We start from the raw sequence: 25,599 nt of genomic DNA, 5'->3' as shown, positions 1-25,599 counted from the left end.
CAGAGCATGATGCTGATCAAAGAGAGCTTCACCTTGGAGTCTGATAAAATGAATGGTCTTTGACATGTTCATTCTAACGAAGCATAGAAATAAACAACAAGATGTTTTTCTAAAACTTCTTACTGTACCAATTCCACTAATGATTATGGAATGTGGGGACAAAGTGAAGACTTTATACATAGCACCAAATATCCTTTGTCTAATAAATGCCTATAATTCTACAGCAAGCAATACTCTTGATAGAGGACTGGGTTTGAAAGTATTGGCATATGTTTAAGTAACAGATTTGTGTCCTGCCACATTTCACAAGTCTTTAATCCAAGTTACTAGTGATTTATACTTTGATGGTGAATTTGCCAGTTATAATTGTAGGCTAATTTAAGGAAAATTCTTACCTGTACAAGGCCGCCTTTCCCATATTTGTTCAGGACAATTATCCTGATTTTCCAGTGCCTGAACAATCACAGCCCTGGAACGGGTTTGGTGACCGGTTGTTTCAAATCTCTTCCCATCCAAACAGATGAGCTGGCATGAACTCCATAGTGACCATTCGGTCAGGTGACAGTCACCTAGAGGTAACAGATAAAATATTCCATATCAAAGATGTTCACCTAATAATAAATTAAGCCAATAATGTACAGTATAAGTGATGGTGAAGGTTTGAAAAACAGCTAAACTTTCTCAGGAATAGAACCAATTATTCTGAAGTTCATTACCTAGCTGGCCTTCTTGTATATAAAATAATAACAAAGTTGGTGATAGCAGGATGAAGGATTGGAATTTCAAAGTAGTAACTTCAGCATAAGAGAAAAAGTTGCTGAAAAGGAAAGTAACATGTGGGCAATACTGAAGAAAAAGTATCTGTTTTTAAAATCAATAGTAATGAAAAAAATAACTTCAGTTCAAAAGCAGAATACTGTGGATACTGGAAGCCTGAAACTATCTTGAAATATGCTGGGTTGAAGCAGAAGAAAATTGTCTTGCTATGGAGTAGCCAAGATGAGTCTTAACTGCCTTAAGTTATAAGTACAGCATAAACTTCAGTGTCACCCTGAGTTTTGAATCAGCCCCAGAGAGGGACAAGTATGCTAATCTCTGATGTAACTAAACATTCAGATATGCATAAATATTTACTTATTGAGAATACTTATTGACCATGGAATAGGCCCTTCCGGCTCTTTGAGCCATGCTGCCCCGCAAACCCCCAATTTGATCCTAGCCCAATCACGGGACAATTTGCACTGACTAACTAACTTACCAACCAGTACGTCTTTGGGACAGTGTAAGGAAACCAGAGCACCCAGAGGAAACCCACGTGGTCTCAGGAAGAATGTACCAACTCCTTACAGGCAGCGGCAGGAACTGAACCCCTTTCCACTGGTACTTTAAACAGCTGTGCTACACACTACGCTACCGTGCTGCCCCCACTCGTTAGAAAACATATGGAGAAAGATGTAGTCAATACCGATAAAGATGATTGATGATGTGTAGATAGATGTCTAGTTTCAAAATCTAACATCTAATTTGGAATTCAATTTTTCCTATAACATGGTTTGAAAAGCAGTAACTCAATAAGGAGCAAATAATCTTAATTTTGTTTAGTGATGCCAGACGGATGATTAAAAGGGACATTGGAAATAACCTCCTATTTGTCTTTGAAATTATACATAATTGTTTTTATTTTCACTTGCACTGAGGAAGACAGAGGAAATCTTTCTTCCAACTGTGGCCAGATGTTGAGTGTTCAACAGATTATGCATTGGGGTATCAGCATATTTTTTTGCTCTCAGATCCAGTTATCTCTGTGGCAATAGCATCCCCTTTTTTGATGCCTACAGCAGTTCACAGGACTCCCTGAATTCCACAGTCATTAAACAGGCTGGTTGAATAATCGATGGGTTGAACAATCAATATCACAGAGAAACTCCCAAAAGCAACAAGCGCTATTTTAAATCATTTTATGAAACAATGATTAGAAAGAACCTCTCAAATAAGAGCATGAGTAGGCCATTTGGCCATGGAGCCTGCTCTCTCATCAATCAAGCTCAGAATTTTCTGCAGTTTTCACAATATCTAAAAACCGATTAATCACTGTTTTGAATTAATTAATTAACCAAATCTCCATAGCCCTCTAGGATACATATTTCAAAAGGTTCAATGCCCTCTGCAGTTTTCTGATCACCATCTGAAATGTCCTTCATCTTATTATGAGACAGTGACTTCTGGTTCTACACTTCTCAGTTCGGAAAACATCCGTGCATTCAGCATGTCGAGCACCATAAGATGTTAATGATATCTCTGCCCATTCTTCTAAATACTAAGGATATAATTCTGGTGTACTCAGTCTCTTCTCATATGGTAACGATGTCATTAGTGGAATCAGTCCAGTGAACCTCTATTGCACTCCAGTGATTTCAAGTAGAAACCTTTTTAGACAAAGTGATCAAATCCGTATACAATACTCCAGGTCCGGACTCATCAGAGCTTTATATAATTGCAGTAAAAATGTCTTTACTCCTGTACTCAAATCTACATGTAATAAAGGTCAATAAACAATTTGTCTAACTAGTTGTTTAATGTACTTCCAGTGACTTCTATACAATGACACCTAGATCGCCTTTAATTTTACCCACCATCTCTCTTACAAAATGCTTTAATTCAATATATCCCTTAAAATTACTTTAATTTCAGCATCAAGGTGAATATCTTCACAATTTTATACTTGATATTGCACCTACCATAGGTGTACTATTATTGTCTGCTCATTAATGTGGCTTATATCCCATTTACAGCCTCATTCCCACTTATTATCCCACCTAATCATTGGCAAACCTTGAAATTGAGCTATTTGGTCATCATAGGAGAAACACTGATATAGATTGTGAATAGATTAGTCTCAAACAATCATTCCGGTAATACTCCACTAGTCACAGTCTGACAAGCTGAGAATGATCCATTTATTTCTACACATTGCATTCTGTCCAATAACCAATACTAAAACCAAGTCTGCATATTACATATTAACCCCAATTCCATGTGCGCAGTCTATTGTTGATAAATCTGCTCCAAGGGATCTCAGCATAAGACTACACTTAAAATGTCTACATGAGGAAATCTGCAGATGCTGGAAATTCAAGCAACACACACAAAATGCTGGTGAAACACAGCAGGCCAGGCAGCATCTATAGGGAGAAGAGCTGTTGACGTTTCGGGCCGAGACCCAAGTGTGTGTTACTTAAAACGTCTACTAAGTTCCCATGTACACCTGTAGGGGAGAACACCAAAAGAATAAGCAAAGACTTTATAGCATGCTTTAGAAGATCTGCACTCATCCAGTGATGATCATGCATCACTGTACCTCGAAGCAAACCTAATCAAATGATATTATAATCAAGTTTAAATGGCATCATTTAAACCACCAAGTCTTCTTAGTTCTCCTGATTGCTCATTCTGTTTATTTAAATCTAACACAAAAGAACACTTTTTTGCAGGAATTGCTCTTAAAAGAGGATTGTAAACTAAGATAATTTAAAAAGTGCTAAATATTTCTTGGTATCGCTCTTTACTGCTGTCACATAGGGCAGGATGCGTAAGTGCCAAATTAATTGATTTTTTTGTAAAGTACTTTTCTACTTGTCCATAAGAGGGTTTAATAAAATCTGACATGCTAAGAGGAAATGCCGGATAATGAGGAAGAGATATTATAGATTTCTGATATACTAAGAAAGGTTATCATTCACCATCCTCCTGTAGAAACCAGTCTACAGTCAGATTAATTATATTATGAACCTATTGGCTAGAATTATGGCTTGCATGCCACCATGAAGCAAATGAAAGATGGAGCCGAATTTCTGCAAGTAGCTAAATTTAAGAAGGGTGATCCACAGTTCCTCCACCTAGCTGACAGAGCTGTGCAAGGCTCCATCACTCCCTCAAGACATCTTTCAACAACGCTTGCTGTACCTCACCCCAACAAGGTCTCTGCTGAAGGGCAATTAATTAACGGAGTAATGGGAAGTTGCTTCAACCTGTGTCTTCTCCACTCCAGAAAGAAGGTCACCCAAAGCTCTTTCGCTGAGCTGCAGAGATCAGATGGCCATGCATATGTGCATATTTGGAGACCAACTCCAAGTCATCATCAGCTCTTTGGCTGAAGCAGACAGAAGAATTGCCCTTACACTCAACACCTATAAATAACATCATCTGCCAATCTGGCATATTCTAAACTATTGCCGTCTGGCATGAGCATTCAGGGTAAGATTCTGGAAAACATGGTCCATATATCTCAGATTCACTATCAGCAAAGGCAGGGGTAGATAATGAAATTCATAATTGGTTTAGTGCAACAGAGGCTCTTTCAGGTGAAGTAACACTTCACCTGCAAGCTGGTTGGGGTCATGTACTGTATCCGGTGATCCTGCTACGGTCTCGGTGAGACCCGGCATGGATTGGGTTACTACTTTTTCCAGTCCTTAACAGAAAGAATTTCCTGGTAGCCAACCATGTTAATTCCACGCTCCATTCCCATTCTGAAATGTCACTCCATAGCCTCTTCTACTGCCGCAATACAGACACTTTCAGGCTGAAGCAGTAACACTTCATATTCCATGTGGATAGCCCTCAGGCTGACAGTATGAACATTGGTTTCTCCAATGTCCAGTAATTTCTCCCCTATTCCCCCTTCTTTTCTATTCACCATTCCTCTCCCCTCTTAGCATTCTCTTTTCCTAACCTGCCTATCATCTCCCTCTGGTACCCTTCTTCCTTCCCTTTGTCACATGGTCCACTCTTTTCTCCTGTTAACTTTCCTTTTTCTTCAGCCCTTTACCTTTTTGCACCTGTCATCTCTCAGCTTGTGCTTCTTCTCCTCCCCCACCATCTTATTCTGGCTTCTTCCCCCTTCCTCTCCAGTCCGTGTGACGACTCTATTCCTTTCCATGGCTGCTGCCTGACCTATTGAGTTCCTCCAGCAATTCGTGCATGTTGCAATTGAGAAAAAGCTATTTGAAAACCTGAAACGTGATACAAAACTTACGGTCTACTGGGCAACAGTGATTCCTGTCCTATATTCTTCTGAGACCTGGATTACCTATAGTGAGCACTTCAAAGTAATGGTGAGCTACACCAAAAATCCTCCCAATTCCACTGGAAGGATAAGCAACCTAATTTCTGCTTCTTATCCTGGATCAACACCTCCACTATTGAAGGTCTCATTACACAGAGCTGGCTTCACTGAGCTGCAATTTTGCTTGCATGCCAATCCCAGGCTCACTACACAGATCCTTTCTTCTTAGCTCTGACATCAGAATAGCTCACTAAGCAGTCAGACAAAAAAGTTTAAGGATGCCCTCAAATCCTCCTTGAAAATTTTTAACATCCCCACTATCTCTTGGGACCCTTGATCCATGTCCCCTTCGAATAGAGAAAGGAAGTTCATGATGGCGCGGACAATCTTGAATCATTGTTCCAGGAGCATATGAAGCATGGATGCAAGACTGAATTCATGTGTCATTTGTGCCAACTCACCAATTCATTCAGTTGAGCTTGAGTCTGCAGTTCCCATCGTGGTCTTATCAGATGCCACGGAAACATACCGGAACATCGACAAAAGTTCCCTTGAACCTACAGAGCAGCAGGATTCTCATTGGATTCAATCTCCCTGAGAGGTATTATAAGACTTGTGTCTTTCAGACAAGCATGTTGCCCGTTCTATTTATAACCAACACCACTATGTCTTCAGCACAGAAAATATGGAAGTGAGGTTAGTGTTGAGTGGCTGAGATATTGTCAATCCAACCCAAAATAAACAAAGCCACAGGGGCCTTACTCCAAATAACCAACATTACATCACAACTATGTCGTTTCAAATATTGCCGAATTCCCTCAATTTTGGGACTGACAGAGAGTTTCTAACAGAAAGGCCATGATAAATAACCAGGTAAGAGTTTTGAATACTCAAAAGCATCAGAAGGATTGCTATTGCTCACAGGACTAACTGTTGTTGTGAGACAGGACATTTCTGAGGCACTAATAAACAGAAACTGACCTCAGATGTAATGTAATCCATCTTTGCTGGTAGAGCTGGTCTGGAAAAAAATGTGCTTCAAGTGCACTAGCAGGTAATGAATAGCCAACATTATAAAATGGGAGATTAGTGAGAACATGTACTAACGAGAACCGGCCATTTTCCGAGATTCTCCAGGTGCAGCATAGAAGAAGGATGTCTCCGATGTGTGGCCCTGCGTGGCCTTGGATGATCAATTCCAGGCCAGTGCTGCAGACTGAGGCGTTGCAGGAGAAGGAACATCAGGATTTCGCAGCGGCGGACACTGCAGACAGAGGTCTCTATAGTCCAGTGACCGCTCTCCTTCCCTCTTTCTCTCGATGGTGGGGAGAGTTTGCTGCCAATTCTCGAGTCGGAGAATCTCGGAATAAAAAGCAATGCAGCAGACTCGTAACAGCGACTGTCAGTCTCCCCTTTCACTGTGAAGTGGATGACATCTGTCTGTCCCTTGCTAGCAAGAGAGAGAGAAAGCACGTGGCATGTCGAACCAGCGGGTAAACAATACTTTTTGTTGACTGCAGATCATGGTCTCTCTTTGGGGGCTTTACTGTTGTTGGGTGGGTGGTAGGTGCTGACTCTGCTGCAATGGGTGGGACAAGAGAGGGGATGCCTTGCATGGGGGAGTGGAGAGAGGGAGCTTTGGGATTCTAACATTCTTCTGTTGTTTATTCTTTTGGGGGTCTTTCTGTTTTTCATGGATGTCTGCAAAGAGTAGGAGTTTCAGGTTGTATACTGTACAGATTCTCTGATAATAAATGGAACCATTGAACCACTTGAAATACATGGGAAACAAGCAGCAATCATGTCACAGTTTTTCCTTAAGAAGGCCGTTGCATTTTGCCTGTAAATAGAGCCACATGTTGCATTGGTCCATTTGTATTTATTTTCCTGTTTCCACATATCCTTCACTACAACCTTAGCCAATGTATGCCCCCCAGGATATAGGAGTGGGATAACCTTTCCATAATCCATATTCTGCAGCAACATTTCCAGAAGGTATAATGATGAAAATTCTTAGTTTTACTCCTGTGCTTCTTGATCTTACAAGCTGCTACAGATACCTAAAAGCCAAACAGACAATAAAACACTAGGAAGTAATGCAGAGCATCACACCAGAAACAACTGCAAAACAGGAAAAGGTCAGCTGTAGAAGAAAACCTTCACAGAGACAGACATCTAACTCAAACACATCTTCAGCACACCTCAGTGTCAAAAACTGCTGCAGGTGGTTTGGACCTGCAGCAGTATTCCCAGATTTTTACTGCAGAGTGAATGTGAGCCCAGTAGCAGACTGCCCATTGTATCTGACATGTATCGAGGCCATGCTAACGAGCCCATCAGGGAACTATGAATTCTTTAACCTGCATCTGGGCTGCAGTATAATCTTGAAAAAGTATGCTTTCTTTATGTCAAGCAAAGGGATTATTTATTTATTTATAAAATACAATATACATCCTTTATGTTCAGACAAAGGAATTAGCTAAGGGAAATCAACCCCATGAATTTCAAACCAGTGGGAAAACAGATCTGGGTTTATACACAGCCATGGAAGAGGAGATTGTTACTTGGTTAAAATAAAGCCACTGCTTCAGATTGGTCACAACAGTAACATGCAGTTAGCATGCATATTCCCATTCAGTAATGATGCAAGCGAGGGTGATGCTTTCACTTCTAAATAATCCGGTAGCATGAAGTCAAGATCAACTTCCAATTGATTCAGATGTTGTCGGTCTAGGGTGAATGAGGGAAAACGTTTTGTGTTCGGCCCCTGGCTATCCAGAAGCATAGAGTACTTGGTCATTGCAGATTGCACCTGATTCCCATTCCAGCAGAATAATGGAATTAAATGTTTGACTAAACCATCAAGGATAGGTGATCCACTCTGCCAGATTATGATCAAGTGAATTAAAGCAAATCATTGACTAAATAAGGGAACAGATCTTCAGTTTTAGTCTGTTTCCATAGGATATACAGTAAGGGCAGAAATAGACCCATTGGCTCATCGAGTCTGCTCCACCATTCACTTGTAGAGGATTTTTCTCTCAAACCCACTCTTCCTGTTACCTTTAACCCCATTACCAATCAAGAACCTATCAATCTATATCATAAATACACCCAATGACTTGGCCTGCGTAGTCCTCTTTGGCAACAAGTTCCGCAGTGACACTGCCCTCCAGCTAAATAAATTCCTTTGCAGCTTAGCAGGATATGCCTTTTTTTCTGCGTCAGTGCCCTGAGATTCTAGACTCTCCTAGTAATGGAAACATCCTTTCCACATCAACTCTATCAATGCCTTTCTGTATCCATTTAGTTTCAACAAGATCTCCCATTCCCCTACTGAACCCCATCACATACATGTCCATAGGTATCAAATGATCTTCATATATTAAGATGTTCATACCTGGGATCATTCTTGTGTATCTCCTCTGGATCCTTTATCAAGTCAACACATCCTTTCTTAGATACAGGGCCTAAAATTGCTCTCAATATTGCAAATATGGTCTGGCCAACACCTTATACAGCCTCAGAAGGACATCTTTGTAACTATAGTCTAGTTCTCTCGAAATGAACACTAACATTGCATTTGCCTTCCTTATAAAGATTCAACCTGCAAGTTAACCTTAAAAAGTACAAATTCTGTAGGGAGATAACAGGCAGTTTCAAGATATATAAGGTTACAAAAGTAGGTAATTTTAACTTTCTACATAAAGACTGGGATTCTCATACTCTGATGTGATTAGATGGAATAGTGGTCGTCAAATATGTTCAGGAAACTTCCTTTAATCAACAGTACAGGTCACAACAAGGGAGAGCACAATACTGCATCTCCTCTTAGGGAACAGGGTAGGACAAGAGACAAATGAGTGTGCAGGGGAACACTTTGGATCTGGTGATCATAATTCCAAAATCATGGAGGATGATGGGACTGGTTCTTGGGTTGCAATTCTAAATTAGAGTAAGGCCAATTTTGATGGTAACAGAAGGGATCTGGCAGTTTTGATTTGGGATAGTCTCTTTCCTGGCAAAGAGATACATGGTAAGTGGAAGGCTTTCAAAAATGAAATATTGAGAGAACAGAATTTGTATGCTCTTGTTAGAATAAAAGACAAGTCTATGGAATCTTGTTTATTGAAGGATATTGAAGTCCTGGTAAAGGAAAGGAAGGAGGCAGATATCAGATATAAGCAGTTAGCGTCAAATGAGGCACTTGAGAAGTATAAAAAATGCAAGAGAAAAACTCAAAGAGAAATCAGGAGAGCTAAAAGAGGGCATGAGGTTGCTCTGGCAGACAAGGTAAAAGAGAAACCCAAGAGCTTCTATAGATATATTTTGAGCAAAAGGATAACAAGTGACAAAATTGATCATCTTGATGATCAGTAAGGCAAAAGAATAGTGATGTCATGGACTGTATCCAGATTGTGGAAGAGGAGAGGTTAGCTGTCTTGAGGTGAATTAGGGTAGATAAATACCAAAAGCCCGACAAGGTGTCCATTCAGACCTTGTAGGAGGCTAGTGCAGAAATTGCAAGGGCCTTAGCAGAGATATTTAAAACATTATTTGCCAGGAGTGACATACCAGAGGATTGGAGGACCACTAAAGCTGTTCTGTTATTCTAAAAAGGCTCTAAGAATACCTGAGAAATTATAGGCCAGTGAGTCTCACATCAGTTGTTGGAAGGCTATGACAATATATTCTAAGAGACAGAATAGTTAAGTATTTGGATAGACCAGGCCTGTTTAGGGATAGTCAACTTGGCTTTGTGTGTAATAGTGTCTAATTGTAATTGTGTCTAATCAATCTTGTAACTATTCTCAAGGAGGTTACTAAGAATGTTGCTGAAGGAAAGGCAGTGGAAGTTGTTTACATGGACTTTAGCAAGGCCTTTGACAAATCCCACATGGGAGATTGGTCCAGAAGGTTAAATCACTTGGCATTTAGGACAAATTAGCCAATTGGATTGAACATCGGCTTCATGCGAAAAACAAGAGAATGATAGTAGATGGTTGTACCTCTAACTTGAGACCTGTGACTAGTGATGTACCAGAGGAATTGGTGCTGGATCTGTTGATGGTTGTCATCTATATTAATAGTTCAGATAATAATGGGGTAAACTGGATCAGCTAATTTACAGATGACATCAATATTGGGAGCATAATGGACAGTGTGGAAGTCTATCAAAGCTTGCAGCAGGATCTGAAGTAGCTAGAAAAATGGGCTGAAAATGGCAGGTAGAATTTAATGCAGACAAGTGTGAAGTTTTGCACTTTTGGAGGAGAAACTAGGGTAAGACTTAAACAGTGATCTGAGGTGTGCCATGGAGCAAATAGACCTGTAAATACAGTTGCATTATTCCTCGAAAGTGACATCATAGCTAGAAAGGGTTGTCAAGAGAGCTTTTGGCACACTGTCCTTTATAAATCAAAGCATGAGTACAGGAGCTTGGATTTTATGTTAAAGTGGTCTAAGACAGTGGGAGGCCCGATCTGGTGTATCGTCTGTAGCTTTGGTCATTTACCTACAGGAGAGATATCAATAAGATTGAAAGACTACATTTAAAATTTACAAGATTGTTGCCCGGACTTGAGGACCCAACTTATAAGAGAAGGTTGAATACGTTAAGACTTTATTCTCCAGTGTAGAGGAGAATGAGGGGAGATCTGATAGAGATATGCAAAGTTAAGAGGAGTATAAATAGGATGAATGCATGTATGCTTTTTCACCTCATATCGGTCAAGGCTCGAACTGGAGATCAGTTTAAAGTAAAAGATGAAATATTTAAGGTAAATTTGAGAGGAAAATTCTTCACTCAGAGGGTGGTGCAAGTGTTTATTGTGCTGCTGACAGATTTGGTAGAATTGGGTTCAGCTGTAACATTTAAGAGTAGTTTGGATAATAACCTGAATGAGAAGAGTTTGGAGAGATATGGTCCAGGTGCAGGTAGATTGGACCTGGCAAAAGATCCAGAATGCATGGACTAGATGGATCAGAGGCATGCTTCTGTGCTGAGGTACATTACGACTCTGTAACTCTAATACTGAACAAGAACTCCCAAGTCCTTTTGTACCTTTAATTTTTAAACTCTCTCTTCATTTAGAAAATAGTCTACACTTTTATTCTCCCTACCGAAGTGCGGAACCCCACTGTTCCCTACACTCTATTCTATCTGCCACTTCTTTGCCCTCTCTTCCATTACATCCATGATCTTCTGCATAATTCCTGCCTCCTAAGTCCATGGGTATACTTAAGGCAGAAGTTGATAGTTTCCAAATTGGTCACAGCATCAAAAGATATGGCGAGAAGGCAGGTGTATGAGTTTGAGTGAGATCCAGGATCAGCCATGATGAAATGGCAGAGCAGACTTGATGGGCTGAATGGCCTAATTCTGCTCCTATGTTTTATGGTCTAATGATGACATTACCTGTCCTTCCACCTATTTCTATATTGTCTGCAAATTTGGCCACTAAACCATTAATTCTATCATCCAAATCATTATCATATAACACGACAAGAAGTGATCTCAACACCATCCCCTGCAGAACATAACTAGTCACTGGTAACCAACCAGAAAAGCCCCCCTTTATTTCCACTCTTTGCCTCCTGCTCGTCAGCCAGTCTTCTATCCATGCAAGTACCTTGCCTGTAAGCTAAGGCTCTTATCTCATTTAGCAGTCTCGTGTGTGGCAACTTCTCAAAGGCCTTCTGAAAATCCAAATAATTGATGTCCACCCACTCCCAGTTGGGTAACTTATTTTTTACCTTCCCAAAGTACTCTAAGAGATTTATCAGGCAAGATCTCCCCTTAACCAAAATTTTGCTGGCTTTGCCTCAGTTTATCAAGTACATCCAAATACTCTGAAATCACATCCTTAATAATGAACTCTGATGGATTTAGAAAGATTAGCTTTGTTCATCACATGCACATCAAAATATATAGTGAAATACATCATTTTGCATCAATTTACATCAGCGAGGATTGTGGAGGGCAGCTCACAAGTGTCACCATGCTTCCAGTGCCAACATAATACGCAACATGGGAGGAAACCGAGGTACCTGGAAGGAACCCATGTGGTCGGGGGAGAACATACAAACTCCTTACAGGAATCAAGCACTGATCTTTCAGCTGCTGCTCTGAAGTATTGTGATAACCACTATGTTACGGTGCTGCCCACTCGTTAGAATTAGCAGGAAAGCTTCAAATGATGAAAACAAGCAACGGTAATAGCAACATTGGTCAGTAAGTGTTTTTGGAATGTTGATTTCAAGCTAAGTACTCTGCTCAAGTTCTCTGCTTAGAAATAGAAACAAAAATGATAACTCCAGAGAAGGCAATTCTTCTGTGAATTGCAGGAGTTATAAACATAATACAACATGGGAGAAAATTTAAGTGCTGCTTTCAATGTTTCAGTAGCTTATTGAGTGGTACTTTCCAACACCTAATCTGCCAGATTTGAACTTGCCTTGTATGGTGGTCATATTGCGACAGAGGATTGTACAGAAAATACCCATTTGAGAGGTGGCGGCATAATTTTGAAGTAGGGGCTTTTTAATCTTATGAAAGTGATTTGCATGTGTGAAAACTTCAGTTAAATCTTTCCAAGTGTATCTAAAGATGAGCAACATTCACTGTAAATCCATTTCAGAACTAATTATAAAGATACAAATATAAACGGTTAAAGAGTTTAATAAATATGGTGGACATTTTATGGACTGTCATACTAACTCATATTGCAGAGGTGTAAATATTAATTGCAATTGCACAAGCATGAAAATAAAGTCAGCAAAGTATACATTATCTCAAATTACTAGTCAGTGATGTTTATAAATTCCAATGAAAGTTAACCTTGATTGGTACTTGTTTCCTTTATCTCCACAGGATCTGCTGTACTTGTGGAGTCCTTGTGGCACCCAATCCATAGCAATTTGCTTTTGTTTGTCATTGGAATGGGAGTTTGGCAGATGGGATCATCAACTTTGTATGTATATATAATACTGTGAAAAGTATTAGCAGTAGCTTGGTGGAAACTTTAGATTAAATTATATCATGTAACACCTTGGATAATTTATCTGTATCAAAGTCAATGAATCTTTCTGTTGCAAAAATTATCACAGAACTAATGCATAATAATAAAAAAATCCCACAGATTACAGTCACAGCCTATATCAAAACAATACAAAAACATTAATATCAGAATGATAATCAATCACATAAGTTCAAATGCAGTGTCATAAAACTGCAGTTTGGCAAAACAATAAAATTTACATAGAAATATAACCATTTTGAATCGTTTAATTGTCAGTAAAATGCCAAGTAACAATGATCACTACAAAGAAGGATTTCTTGGTTGAGTAATTACAGCTTTATAAGGATTCCTTGTGAAATATTACCTGGACAAGGCACTGAACAAGGTATTTTTAGTCCTCTCTCAATATTATTTATTCCAGCTGCCTTATTGCCACACTTCTCATTCTCCACCACCTTTGCCGATTCAGAGAGAGTCCCATCATGAACATTACAAGATACATTACGCACTTTAAATCCATCTCCACACTGTGCACCCTGAAAAACAATTAATTACTGACAGTTTATTTGAAGTATTAAAAAATCTCTATTAAATGTGAATTCCACAGCAAATTCATTCAATGGTATCTGAATTAAGATATAGAAAGATTTAATTTTGCCTGGTTCAGATCATTAAGCTTCATTATGTTTTCTTATTGTTTAATGGCATGGAGACAAAGTAGATAGATGCACAGAGTTTGGTCCCCAGAGCTAAATCAGGTTACATGCTCTCACCAGCAAAATGGGAATTAAATACAGGTAGCAAAGAACACAAGGCTCTCAAATGGTATCTTTATCTTTTATTTGCTATAAGTATATTTGTACTCAAAGAAACCTCTGTGGTTATTACAGAAGACAAGAAAATGGAATGAAAATTGTATTACAAACATGAGAACATCAGCAGATGCTGGAAATCCAAAGGATGCTGGAGGAACTCAGCAGATCAGGCAGTAGCTATGGACAGGTGGAAGCAGTCGACGTTTAAGGTGGAGACCCTCCTTTGGGAATCCTGAGTCCTGAAGAAGGGCAGCCTGAGACATCAACTGTTTACTCATTTTCATAGATGCTGCTTGACCTGCTGAGTTCCTCCAGAATTCAGTATGAAAACTATTATTTTGAGCTCCTTTGTGGCTTCTATACTCTGTTTCTTTATTAGGGGCAGTACTGAGGTTGAGTGAAGACAGAATATAATTTTACTTTTTATCATGATCAATGTTGTGTAATTGTAACTATTAAGCCTTACAATTATCTGGGAGTGTCTTTAAATCTCTGGAAAAAATGAAATGTTGAAACATCCACAGAGACTTTGTTAGTAATATTAAGATAGATTAAAGGACTAACATGAAAATACAGTTGCTATCTAGTCTATACCATCTCTGTTCCATACAAATATATTATTTCATTAAATCTCTAATAGGCTAGGGTGGAGAATCTGTGGAATTCTTTGCCACAGGCAGCTGTGGAGTGCATATTTATGTATATTTAAGGCAGAGGTTGATAGATTCTTGATTGGTCAGGACATGAAGGGATATGGAGAGAAGGCAGGAGATTGCGGCTGAGAGGAAAATTGGATCAATCATGTAGACTCGGTGGATCAAATGGCCTAATTCTGCTCTTATATCTTATAGTCTTATGATTATCTAGGATACTATAGTACTGATAATAACAATACTTCCCATAATACATTCCCAAGAGTAATGGTAGGGTGTCAGTAGACAGAAGCAGAGCTTGGAATAGGCAAATGTTGGAAAATAATGACACAAAGTGGAAGCTAAACTCCTGCAGAAAATATTGTATGTCTAAGTTTTGTATATTCATTTTAGTTTTCTTCTAAGTTTGAAGTTATAACCACAGATAAAAGCAAATAAAAACCAATAATTTATTATTCTATATTAAATAATACGTATAAAATAGCATAGCAAATGCCACACCTGCCCCTACACCTCCTCCCTCAATGCCATTCAGGGCCCCACAAAGTCCTTCCAGGTGAGATGACATTTCAATTGTGAGTCCGGTGGAGATTACTGTGTATCGGTGAGACATGACATGGATTGGAGACCCCTTCGCTGAGTAACTACTCTTCATCACCCAGAAAAAGTGGGATATCCCATTGGCCACCCACTTCAATTCTACTTTCCATTCTCATTCTGACATGTCAGTCTATGGCCTCCTCTACTAGCATGATGAAGCCACAATGAGGTTAAAGGAGCAACATCTTACATTCTATCTGGTAGCCTCCAAACTGACGGCATGAACATTGATTTCTCGAACTTCCAGTAATTGCCTGCCTCCTTTCACCATTCTCCCATTCCCATTTTCCTCTCTCAGCTCATCTCCTTACCTACCCATCACCTTCCTCTGGTGCTCCTCCCCCTTCTTTTTTTTCCATGGTCTTTTATTCTCTCCTATCAGATTCCCCCTTTATCTTTCACCAATCAACTTCCCAGCTCTTCACTTTACCACTTCCCCCACCCTCCCAGTTTTACTGATCACCTACCACATTGTACTTCTTGCTCCCCTTCCACATCCCACCGCCATCTTCTTGTTCCGACTTTTCATCCTTTTTTGCCAGTCCTGATGAAGTGCCCAGGCCCAAAACCTCCACTGTTCCCTTTTACATAGATGTTGTCTGACCAGCTGAGTTCCTCCAGCATTTTCTGTATGTAACTTCCTACATTTTATGACTTGTAAAACCTACATTTTATAAACTACATTTCTTTACCAAATGTGTAATGAATTTTGATAAATTATTATCAATGTCAATTTTCTATTCCTAATATTCATGTAGGTTCATTTCTCCTATATCAAATTACATCTACTTCCCTTAAAGATTGAAACATTCATCCTAGTGTAGTTACCATGCTCCAGAAAACTGTTTTTTCACAAATTGTACAAAGTGCCCAAATATCCTTAGCATGCAATGTACCACTGTCAAATATTCTGTTCAATGTTCTATTATTATGCACTAAATGGAAGGCACTTTGAGATTTTAATAATTAAGATTGTTGATGACTTTATGTTAAAACTGCAAAAAAATTAACCAATCACTCTGAGTTACCAATAGTTCTTTATACTGTAGAAAGAAATGAAGAATGTTAACATTATATTTCACCTTACTCTGTTCGTAGCACATCTCAAGATATATAATGTCCAATGAAAAATAATAACAGAAAATTCTTAGAGCATATGGAAAGAAATACATTTTAGGTCTAAGACGTTTTAATCAAAACTGAGAATGTGAGATAATGGTGAATGGCAGGGCCCCAGGGTGTGTTGTTGAACAGAGAGAAGTAGGGATACAAACGCCAGTTCCCTGAAAGTAGCAACATAGGTGGTGAAGGCGGCTGATGGCATTGGCTGAGCCACTGTGTGTAAGTGTTGGGATGTCATGTTACTGTTGTTCATTTGGCCACATTTGGTGTATTGTATGCCTTTCTGGTCACTACACTACAGGGAAGTTTTGAGTAAGATTCACAATAATATTGCGCGAATTGGATGACTGGCACATTAAGGAGAGATTGGCTATGCTGGATCTGGGAGAAAAGAAGGCTGAGACATGACATGGTACAGGTATATATAATTATAAAAATAGATAAGATAGATTGCTATAGCCTTTTTCATGATAGTGGTATCTGAAACTAGAGGGCATATTTAATATGAGCAGATGAAACATAAAGAGGATCTGGAGGGCAATTCTTTCATACAGAAGGAACTTAGTATGCAGAATGAAAAGTTAAGGAGGTTGTGAAGACTTGAATATTAAAGAGGCATCTGGAATAGGGAGAATATAGAGCAGTGGCTCCCAAACCTTTTGGGTTTCCATTCCATTTGCTCCCAGACCACATCCCCAGAACCCCTCCCGCCCTTTCCAACCATTACATTAAAACTATAAAGAATTTTGTTTTACAAATCACAGTGAAAGAAAATAAGGACTGCAAGTTCAAAGTGGTGACAAATAATTGTAAAAAATACTCAAATCTTTTTAAACCTGCAAAAAAAAATCTATTTTCTCACAGTGTAAACAATTGCATCAATAGTTTTAGAGCTTACATTGGTAGTCCAAATATTCACTACTTCATTGCTTTTTCACCTTTCACTGGGATGGATAGACTTGATGTGGTGATATCAGCTTCTCAGCATCAGGCTGAATGCCACTTAAGAGTCTCAGATCCCCGTGTTCAGTAATTTGCAGTCTATTTTGTTCCTGTGAAAGAAGCTTGGTGACTGCCCTCAAACCGTGCTCCGCTAAATATGATGTTGGAAAGGCAATAAAGAACATCTTGACCTTTTTCCAGAGAGCAGGATAGCGCTCAGAGATTTCTTTCTGCAAACAAGTACAGGATGATGTTTTGAACCTTGGCTTCACCCGAAAGTCATTTTGTAGTGAGATCAGTTTGTCCTCCATCCTTCCTGTTAGTTCTTCATGACAAGTGTTCAGGAATGGATTTATTATCCAATCTGGAATTTGGATCAAAAGAGGATCATGAAATCACTCGGGCATGTCTTTATGCAGCTCACTCAGGTGGGCACAGTATACCTGAAGATCAACGTCCGGTATTCTTTCTTTCATTTCCAAATCAGAGAGTCTCAGAAATTGGAAAAGGTCGCGACACCCAAAGTTGCAGTTAACTAGGGTTAATTTTGACACACATGTGGAGATGACTGATTTGGCTTTAATATGATTCACACCATTTCCTTGCAATTGAAGATTGATCTGAATAATCTTTACAAATAATTCCAACAAATAAACAATATCATGGCTAATATTCTGAAATTAATTACTGAATGAAGTATTGCATTCTTCAGAGAATTTTACCACAGTTTCAAAAAGCGGTCAAAAGCGCCTGAGGCAGGTTCCCTTTGAGAGCCATCTGACTTCCAAGTGCAATAGCAAGTGTTCATCATTCTCGCTACAAAGCTCTCGAAATAGTCGAGGATTGAGAGCATGAGACTTGACTTTATTTATCACAGTGATAACAGTATTTAATAGACAATAGACAGTAGGTGCAGGAGTAGGCCATTCGGCCCTTCTAGCCAGCACCGCCATTCACTGTGATCATGGCTGATCATACACAATCAGTACTCCGTTCCTGCCCTCTCCCTATATCCCTTGACCCCACTATCTATTAGAGCTCTATCTAACTCTCTCTTGAAAGCATCCAGAGACTTGGCCTCTACTGCCTTCTGGGGCAGAGCATTCCACATATCTATCACTCTCTGGGTGAAAAAGTTTTTCTGCATCTCTGTTCTAAATGGCCTACCCCTTATTCTTAAACTGTGGCCTCTAGTTCTGGACTCACCCATCAGCGGGAACATGCTTCCTGCCCCCGGTGTGTCCAATCCCTTAATAATCTTATATGTTTCAATCAGATCCCCTCTCATCCTTCTAAATTCCAGTGTATACAAGCCCAGTCGCTCCAATCTTCCAACATATGACAGTCCCGCCATTCCGGGAATTAACCTTGTGAACCTGCGCTGCACCCTCAATAGCAAGAATGTCCTTCCTCAAATTTGGAGACCAAAACTGCACACAATACTCCAGGTGGGGTCTCACCAGGGCCCTGTACAGCTGCAGAAGGACCTCTTTACTCCTATACTTAATTCCTCTTGTTATAAAGGCCAGAATGCCATTAGCTTTCTTCACTGCCTGCTGTACCTGCATGCTTGCTTTCATTGACTGATGTACAAGAACACCTAGATCTCGTTGTACTTCCCCTTTTCCTAACTTGACTCCATTTAGATAGTAATCTGCTTTCCTGTCCTTGCCACCAAAGTGGATAACCTCACATTTATCCACATTAAACTGCATCTGACATACATTTACCCACTCACCTAGCCTGTCCAAGTCACCCTGCATTCTCATAACATCCTCCTGACATTTCACACTGCCACCCAGCTTTGTGTCATCGGCAAAATTGCTAATGTTACTTTTAATCCCTTCATCTAAATCATTAATGTATATTGTAAACAGCTGCGGTTCCAGCACCGAACCTTGCGGTACCCCACTGGTCACAGCCTGCCATTCCGAAAGGGACCCATTAATCACTACTCTTTGTTTCCTGTCAGCCAGCCAATTTTCAATCCATGTCAGTACTCTGTCTCCAATACCATGTGCCCTAATTTTGCCCACTAATCTCCTATGTGGGACTTTATCAAAAGCTTTCTGAAAGTCCAGGTACACTACATCCACTGGCTCTCCCTTGTCCATTTTCATAATTACATCCACAAAAAACTCCAGAAGATTAGTCAAGCATGATTTTCCCTTCATAAATCCATGCTGACTCGGACTGATCCTTCTACTGCTATCCAAATGTGTCGTAATTTCCTCTTTTATAATTGACTCCAGCATCTTTCCCACCACTGACGTCAGGCTAACCGGTCTATAATTCCCTGTTTTCTCTCTCCCTCCTTTCTTGAAAAGTGGGACAACATTAGCCACTCTCCAATCAGCAGGAACTGTTCCTGAATCTATAGAACATTGGAAAATGATTACCAATGCATCCATGATTTCTAGAGCCACTTCGTTAAGTACCCTGGCATGCAGACCATCAGGTCCCGGGGACTTATCAGCCTTCAGACACAACAGTCTATCCAACACCGTTTCTTGCCTAATATAAATTTCCTTCAGTTCATCCATTACCCTAGTTCCTTAGGCCACTATTACATCCAGGAGATTGTTTGTGTCTTCCCTAGTGAAGACAGATCCAAAGTACCTGTTCAACTCATCTGCCATTTCCTTGTTCCCCGTAATAAATTCACCCATTTCTGTCTTCAATGGCCCAATTTTGGTCTTAACTATTTTTTCGCTTTTCACATACCTAAAGAAGCTCTTACTATCCTCCTTTATATTCTTGGCTAGTTTACCTTCATACCTCATTTTTTCTCTGCATACTGCCTTTTTTGTTTTCTACTGTTGCTCTTTAAAAGCTTCCCAGTCCTCCAGGCTTCCCACTCATCTTTGCTATGTTATACTTCTCTTTTATTTTTATACTGCCCTTTACTTCCCTCGTCAGCCAAGGCCACCCCTTACTCCCCTTAGGATCTTTCTTCCTCTTTGGAATGAACCGATCCTGCACCTTCTGCATTATTCCCAGAAATACCTGCCATTGTTGTTCCACTGTCTTCCCTGCTAGGGTATTGTTCCATTGAACTTTGGCCAGCTCCTCCCTCATAGCTCCATAGTTCCCTTTGTTCAACTGTAATACTGACACATCCGATTTTCCCTTCTCCTTCTCAAATTGTAGGTTAAAACATATCATATTATGGTCACTACCTCCTAATGGTTCCTTTACCTCAAGGTCCCTGATCAAATCTGGTTCATTGCACAACACTAAATCTAGAATTGCCTTCTCCCTAGTAGGCTCCAGTACAAGCTGTTCTAAGAATCCATCTCAGAGGCACTCCACAAACTCACTTTCTTGGGGTCCGGTACCATCCTGATTCTCCCAGTCTACATGCATGTTGAAATCCCCCATGACAACTGTATCATTACCTTTGCGACATGCCAATTTTAATTCTTCATTCAACTTACACCCTACTTCCAGACAGCTGTTTGGGGGCCTGTAGATAACTCCCATTAGGGTCTTTCTACCCTTAGAATTTCTCAGTTCTATCCATACTGACTCTACATCCCCTGATTCTATGTCTCCTTTCGCAAGGGACTGAATATCACTCCTCACCAACAGATCCACCCCACCCCCTCTGCCTGTCAGTCTGTCCTTTCAATAAGACGTATATCCTTGAATATTCATCTCCCAGGCCCTGTCCGCTTGAAGCCATGTCTCTGTTATTCCCACAACATCGTACTTGCCAATTTCTAACTGAGCCTCAAGCTCATCTACTTTATTCCTTATACTTCGTGCATTCATATATAATTCTTTTAATTCGTTACTCCCCTCACCTTTCATATCAATTCCTATTTCACTTGGCCATACTGTATGATCTCTTCTTGAGCTTTCTTCTCCATTGATTCTGTTGTCCTTTTAAACTTTTCTTATTTTCACTTTCCCTTTAACTCCATCTTTATATTTCCAGTTCATCCCCTCCCCCCAACTACTTAGTTTAAACACATCCGTGTTGCAGTGGCAAACCTGTCTGCCAGAATGCTGGTCCCCCGCCTATTAAGGTGCAACCCGCCCCTTTTGTACAATTCATCTCTACCCCAAAACAGATCCCAGTGGTCCAAGAATGTAAATCCTTGCTTCCTGCACCAGTTCCTGAGCCACACATTCAGATCTGTTATCTCCCTGTTCCTGCCCTCTCCAGCACAAGGAACTGGAAGCAAACCGGAGATAACCTCCCAGGATGTCCTGCTTTTCAGCCTTCTTCCGAGTTCTCTGAAGTCCTGCTGCAGAATGTCCTTCCTCTTCTTCCCGATGTCAGTTGTGCCGACATGCACTACCACTTCCGGCTGTTCACCTTCACCCTTGAGGATTCCCTGCAATCGGTCCATGATGTCCTGAATCCTAGCACCAGGGAGGCAACACATCATCCTTAAATCTCGCCTGTTGCCGCAGAAATCCCTTTCTGTACCTCTTACTATGGAGTCCCCTACTACCACGGCTCTTCCTGATGTCTGACTCCTTGGCTCTGCTTCTGCACCATTTTCGACTCGCAGACCTGTCCGCCTCTCAGACTGGCAGTATCTTCTGTCCTGACAGCTTCCAAGAAGGTGGACCTGTTTACGAGAGGTACATCCCCCAGGGTCTCCTGTACAAGCATCCTTTCCTTCCTCATTGTCGCCCCCTTTCTCTCTTCCGGTATCCTCAGTGTAACGACCTCACTGTAGGTCCTGTCCAGAAAACTCTCGTTTCGTGGATGAACCTGAGGTCATCTAGTTCTTTCTTCAGTGCTGCAATATGCTCCTTCAGAAGCTGAATCTGGACACACTTTCCACAGCTGTAGCAGCCGGGGGCACCAGCAGTGTCTCTGACCTCCCACATCATGCACATAGCACACTGAATCAGCTTAGCAGTCATGTCTTCACCCTCTCCAGTTGTGGCGCAGTCTCCTCCCTCAGCCTCCTCACCAAAGACGCTTGAGCCACTTTTCACACCAGGCACTTCCCTCAACCAGGCCGCTTCCCGACAGTGATTTCTGACAATGATTTGTGCAACTGATCACTTAGATGTTTTGCAACGAGATGTTGTTTGTGAGCTACATAGTGAATGGTAAATATGTTAGATCCGGCTTTTTTCAAGAAAGTAATGACCTCACAGTGGTGTCCAGTCATTGATGCTGCTCCAACTGTTGCATAAGCAAGAATGTTAGTGAGTGGAATGTCCTGCTCTTTGAAAAATTGCTGAACAACCAAAAATATTGGTTCCCTCTTCATATCTGTTTCTAATCCACTTTCAAATAACAACTCTTGAAGCATCCTTCCATGTTTTATGACATGAACATAACCAGTAAGCAACGATTCATTACCTAGCAAAGATGACTCATCCAAATGCAGAGTAACTTCTATTGTCTTAACTATGTTGCACCATGTGCTTTCAGTGTTCTTAGACACTTCATCTGTTCATCTTTGAATACAGTTGTCGCTGAGTGGAATAATTATTTGGTCTGGTGATTTACGCAAAACCGTATTCAGAACCTTCCTTACTGCTGGCTGAATCAGTTCTCCAACTGTATGGGACTTTATAGATTTAGCAATGAGCAATTAAGTGTTCTATGAAGTTCACAAACCGTCACTGTTTTGTTGTCCTGACGAAGGGTCTCGGCCCAAAACGTCGACTGTGCTTCTCCCTATAGATGCTGCCTGGCCTGCTGTGTTCCACCAGCATTTTGTGTGTGTTGTTTGAATTTCCAGCATCTGCAGATTTCCTCGTGTTTACTGTTTTGTTGTGAAGTGCTGGCAAACATATTTTGAAAACATTTTCTTTTCTGAAAGTTTTCAGAAAATGACTAAAAATAAGCCAAGTTGTTGTTTGCTTTTCCAGAGCATATCCTCTTTGATTGTTTAAGGAGTCTGGGAGGTTTCAGTGCCTCATTTGAAAAAAAAATCACACAACAGACACCTTGGCAGTTATTGATTGCTTGGTGCTGGTATAAATCCATATTTCAAATACTCCACAATATACTGTCTTCACTTCCTTTTTGTTGGGTCCGCTTCTGCCATTTTCAGTATGGATTAACAACAGTAGTCGATTGCGTATTTCTTATGTCCACCTGCAAGCACTCGACCAATAAAGGGGAAAGTTATGTTATCAGCATAGCTCAGGCAAAACCTGACTCCCTGCAGGAAGGTACATCAAGTGCAGCAGTGGTATCTCAATTGGGCCGTCAGCAAGAGAAACGCAGTCAAACCCATTTGAAAGGGCAGATTCTAAACTTTACCCCTTTGAACACCATACCCTAATTCATAAAAATTGTGTTACTGCACGATTAGAATATGGGAATCGTACTAGCTACCAATGTATCACAGAAGTGAATGGCAATAATGTGTAGGCCGGGCATGGAAATAACACAATTTCTTCAGTCCAGATTTCTCATGATGTCAAATACAGAAGTGTATTTGACATCATGAGAAATCTGGACTGAAGAAATTGTGTTACATTGCTTTTCAACAATTATACTGTGCTTCGAGCAAAGTCTAAGACAATGGTTCCCAACCATCGTTATACCATTAATTGAAGGAATCCTGGTCTGAGAGAATGATGGGTTTTCAAGACATGAAGCGAATAGTGATTGTCCTAATCAGTTATGAGGCACTGAGGCACAGTTATGAGTTCCTTATAACAAATAACTCATTTCTTAAATTAGACCTGTAATTCACAGCTGGGAGTGGGGGTGGGGGTGTCAATATTGCCCTCTTTAAGAACCACTGGCTTAGAGAGATATGGAATTGATGCAGGCAAGTGCGATTAGTATAGATAGGTAAGATGGTCAGTACTGATGTGTAGCCTGAGGGCCAGTTTCTATGTTGTGTAACTACATGAATATTTAAATACATTGTCAACAGTTTTTACATGTTTAGAAAGCAAAACTTCTTATTTGAATGATTATTCAATAATTACATGACTGGAAATATCCTAAAGCATTCAAAATTATTTGGCACACACAAAATACAGAAGGAACTCAAAAGATCAGATAGTATGGAGGGAAATGAAGAATCAGCATTTCGGGTTGAGATCCTTCATCAGGTCTGTGAGAATTGTTCAAAGTTTCGAGCATCTGCACAATCTCTTGTGTCAAAGTTATTTGACATCAGGATGTCATGTTTCAGTAATTTTGTTGGCAGAACTTACTCTGTCTTCCCCTTATGACAAAATCATATTATGAAAGGATCTGGCAAAGCAATAAGTTTGCCATTGAGGTTACACCTGATTTCACCCAGCAAGTTTGTCTTGGCAGTTACATACGTGCAAATTATTATTGAAGGTCAGCGGTGAATGTGACTGACTCAGCACTTACTGCAAGCTGTTATGGATTATGTTATCATACGGATTATATTACACAGAAACAACATGAAAATCAAAAGATGTAAGTTTATAGATTAAAATGATAACCTTAGAGCGGACAGAATCTGAGGATGCTGAGCAATGCAGAAAGATGAAATGGGTGACTGCACAGGCCCTCAAAAGTCTGTATGGTATAGCTGCTTTAACAGTCAAATCTGCAAAGCATGCGAACTACCCATCTAAAATTGAGTTTTAAGCAGGTATCAATGTTTCTAATAATATAATTTTAATAATGAAGGTATAAGTTTTATAAGCAGACTTCTAAAAGAGTGGGCCATTAAATACAGATCTCGAACCTTTATTATGTTTATAATCCTCCTTGGTAGAGGCAAATTTTTGAGACCAAAAATGGATTAGTAGAGTTTATCATGATCCTACTTTGTTGGTTTACTGATTGTTTCCCAGAGCTGTTAACCTCATATGTTATAAAAACCACTTCACAATTCATTTTTTCCTTTGCCCAAAAGACAAAGTTCCAACTAATTGTCTGATGCTACTTTGAGCATAGGCTACTTTATGTTTTGGCTGTAAATTTGTAATCTGTTAGTGAACACAAATGACTCATGATGCAACGACTGAGCAGGTAACAAGTAATTCAGGAAGCAGCTAAGTGACACTGCCATCTTCATGAGTACAATGAATTAAAATCAATATATTACATTACTTTTGAAAATTGATCTCGGTTTCTACCTTTTTAGGTTCTACAATATCTGTCTTCTGATTTATGAGGAAGATAGCACATTCAACAGGAAATCATCACCTTGGCTCCTATTGATGTTAATCCATTATTCTTTAGCAGGAGGAGCTCTAACATAGATGAAATTAGCACTGACATAATTAACCCTTGACCTGCTTAAGAATTACCTACATTTGGTCATTGAGATTAAGCCTTCCAAATAATTTAACACTTTGTATCGCTGTTGGTATTTTGAAATTATCGAAGTGCAGGACTGAGCTTTAAATGAGATTTTTTTAACAGAAAATCTGTGTTCATGACTATCATTTTCAAATAC

At 40.0% G+C, this 25,599-nt stretch overlaps 1 protein-coding gene across 3 annotated transcripts in view; it reads right to left on the bottom strand.

Moving 5' to 3' along the window:
- The window catches only part of thsd7ba (thrombospondin, type I, domain containing 7Ba), a 976,604-nt gene that overhangs the window by 46,840 nt on the left and 904,165 nt on the right, over window positions 1–25,599 (bottom strand). For all 3 annotated transcript variants that reach the window (XM_073025771.1, XM_073025781.1, XM_073025776.1), the window contains exons 22-23: window positions 13,451–13,622; window positions 396–569 (exon numbers count right to left, since the gene is read on the bottom strand). In XM_073025771.1, the coding sequence (XP_072881872.1) occupies window positions 396–569; window positions 13,451–13,622 (346 nt within the window). The remainder of the gene's footprint in view (window positions 1–395; window positions 570–13,450; window positions 13,623–25,599) is intronic.

This window comes from Hemitrygon akajei, chromosome 2 (genome assembly GCF_048418815.1).
Source record: "Hemitrygon akajei chromosome 2, sHemAka1.3, whole genome shotgun sequence".
In the NCBI taxonomy this organism is placed as follows: Eukaryota; Metazoa; Chordata; class Chondrichthyes; order Myliobatiformes; family Dasyatidae; genus Hemitrygon; species Hemitrygon akajei.
This window is presented reverse-complemented; position numbering and strand designations above follow the sequence as displayed.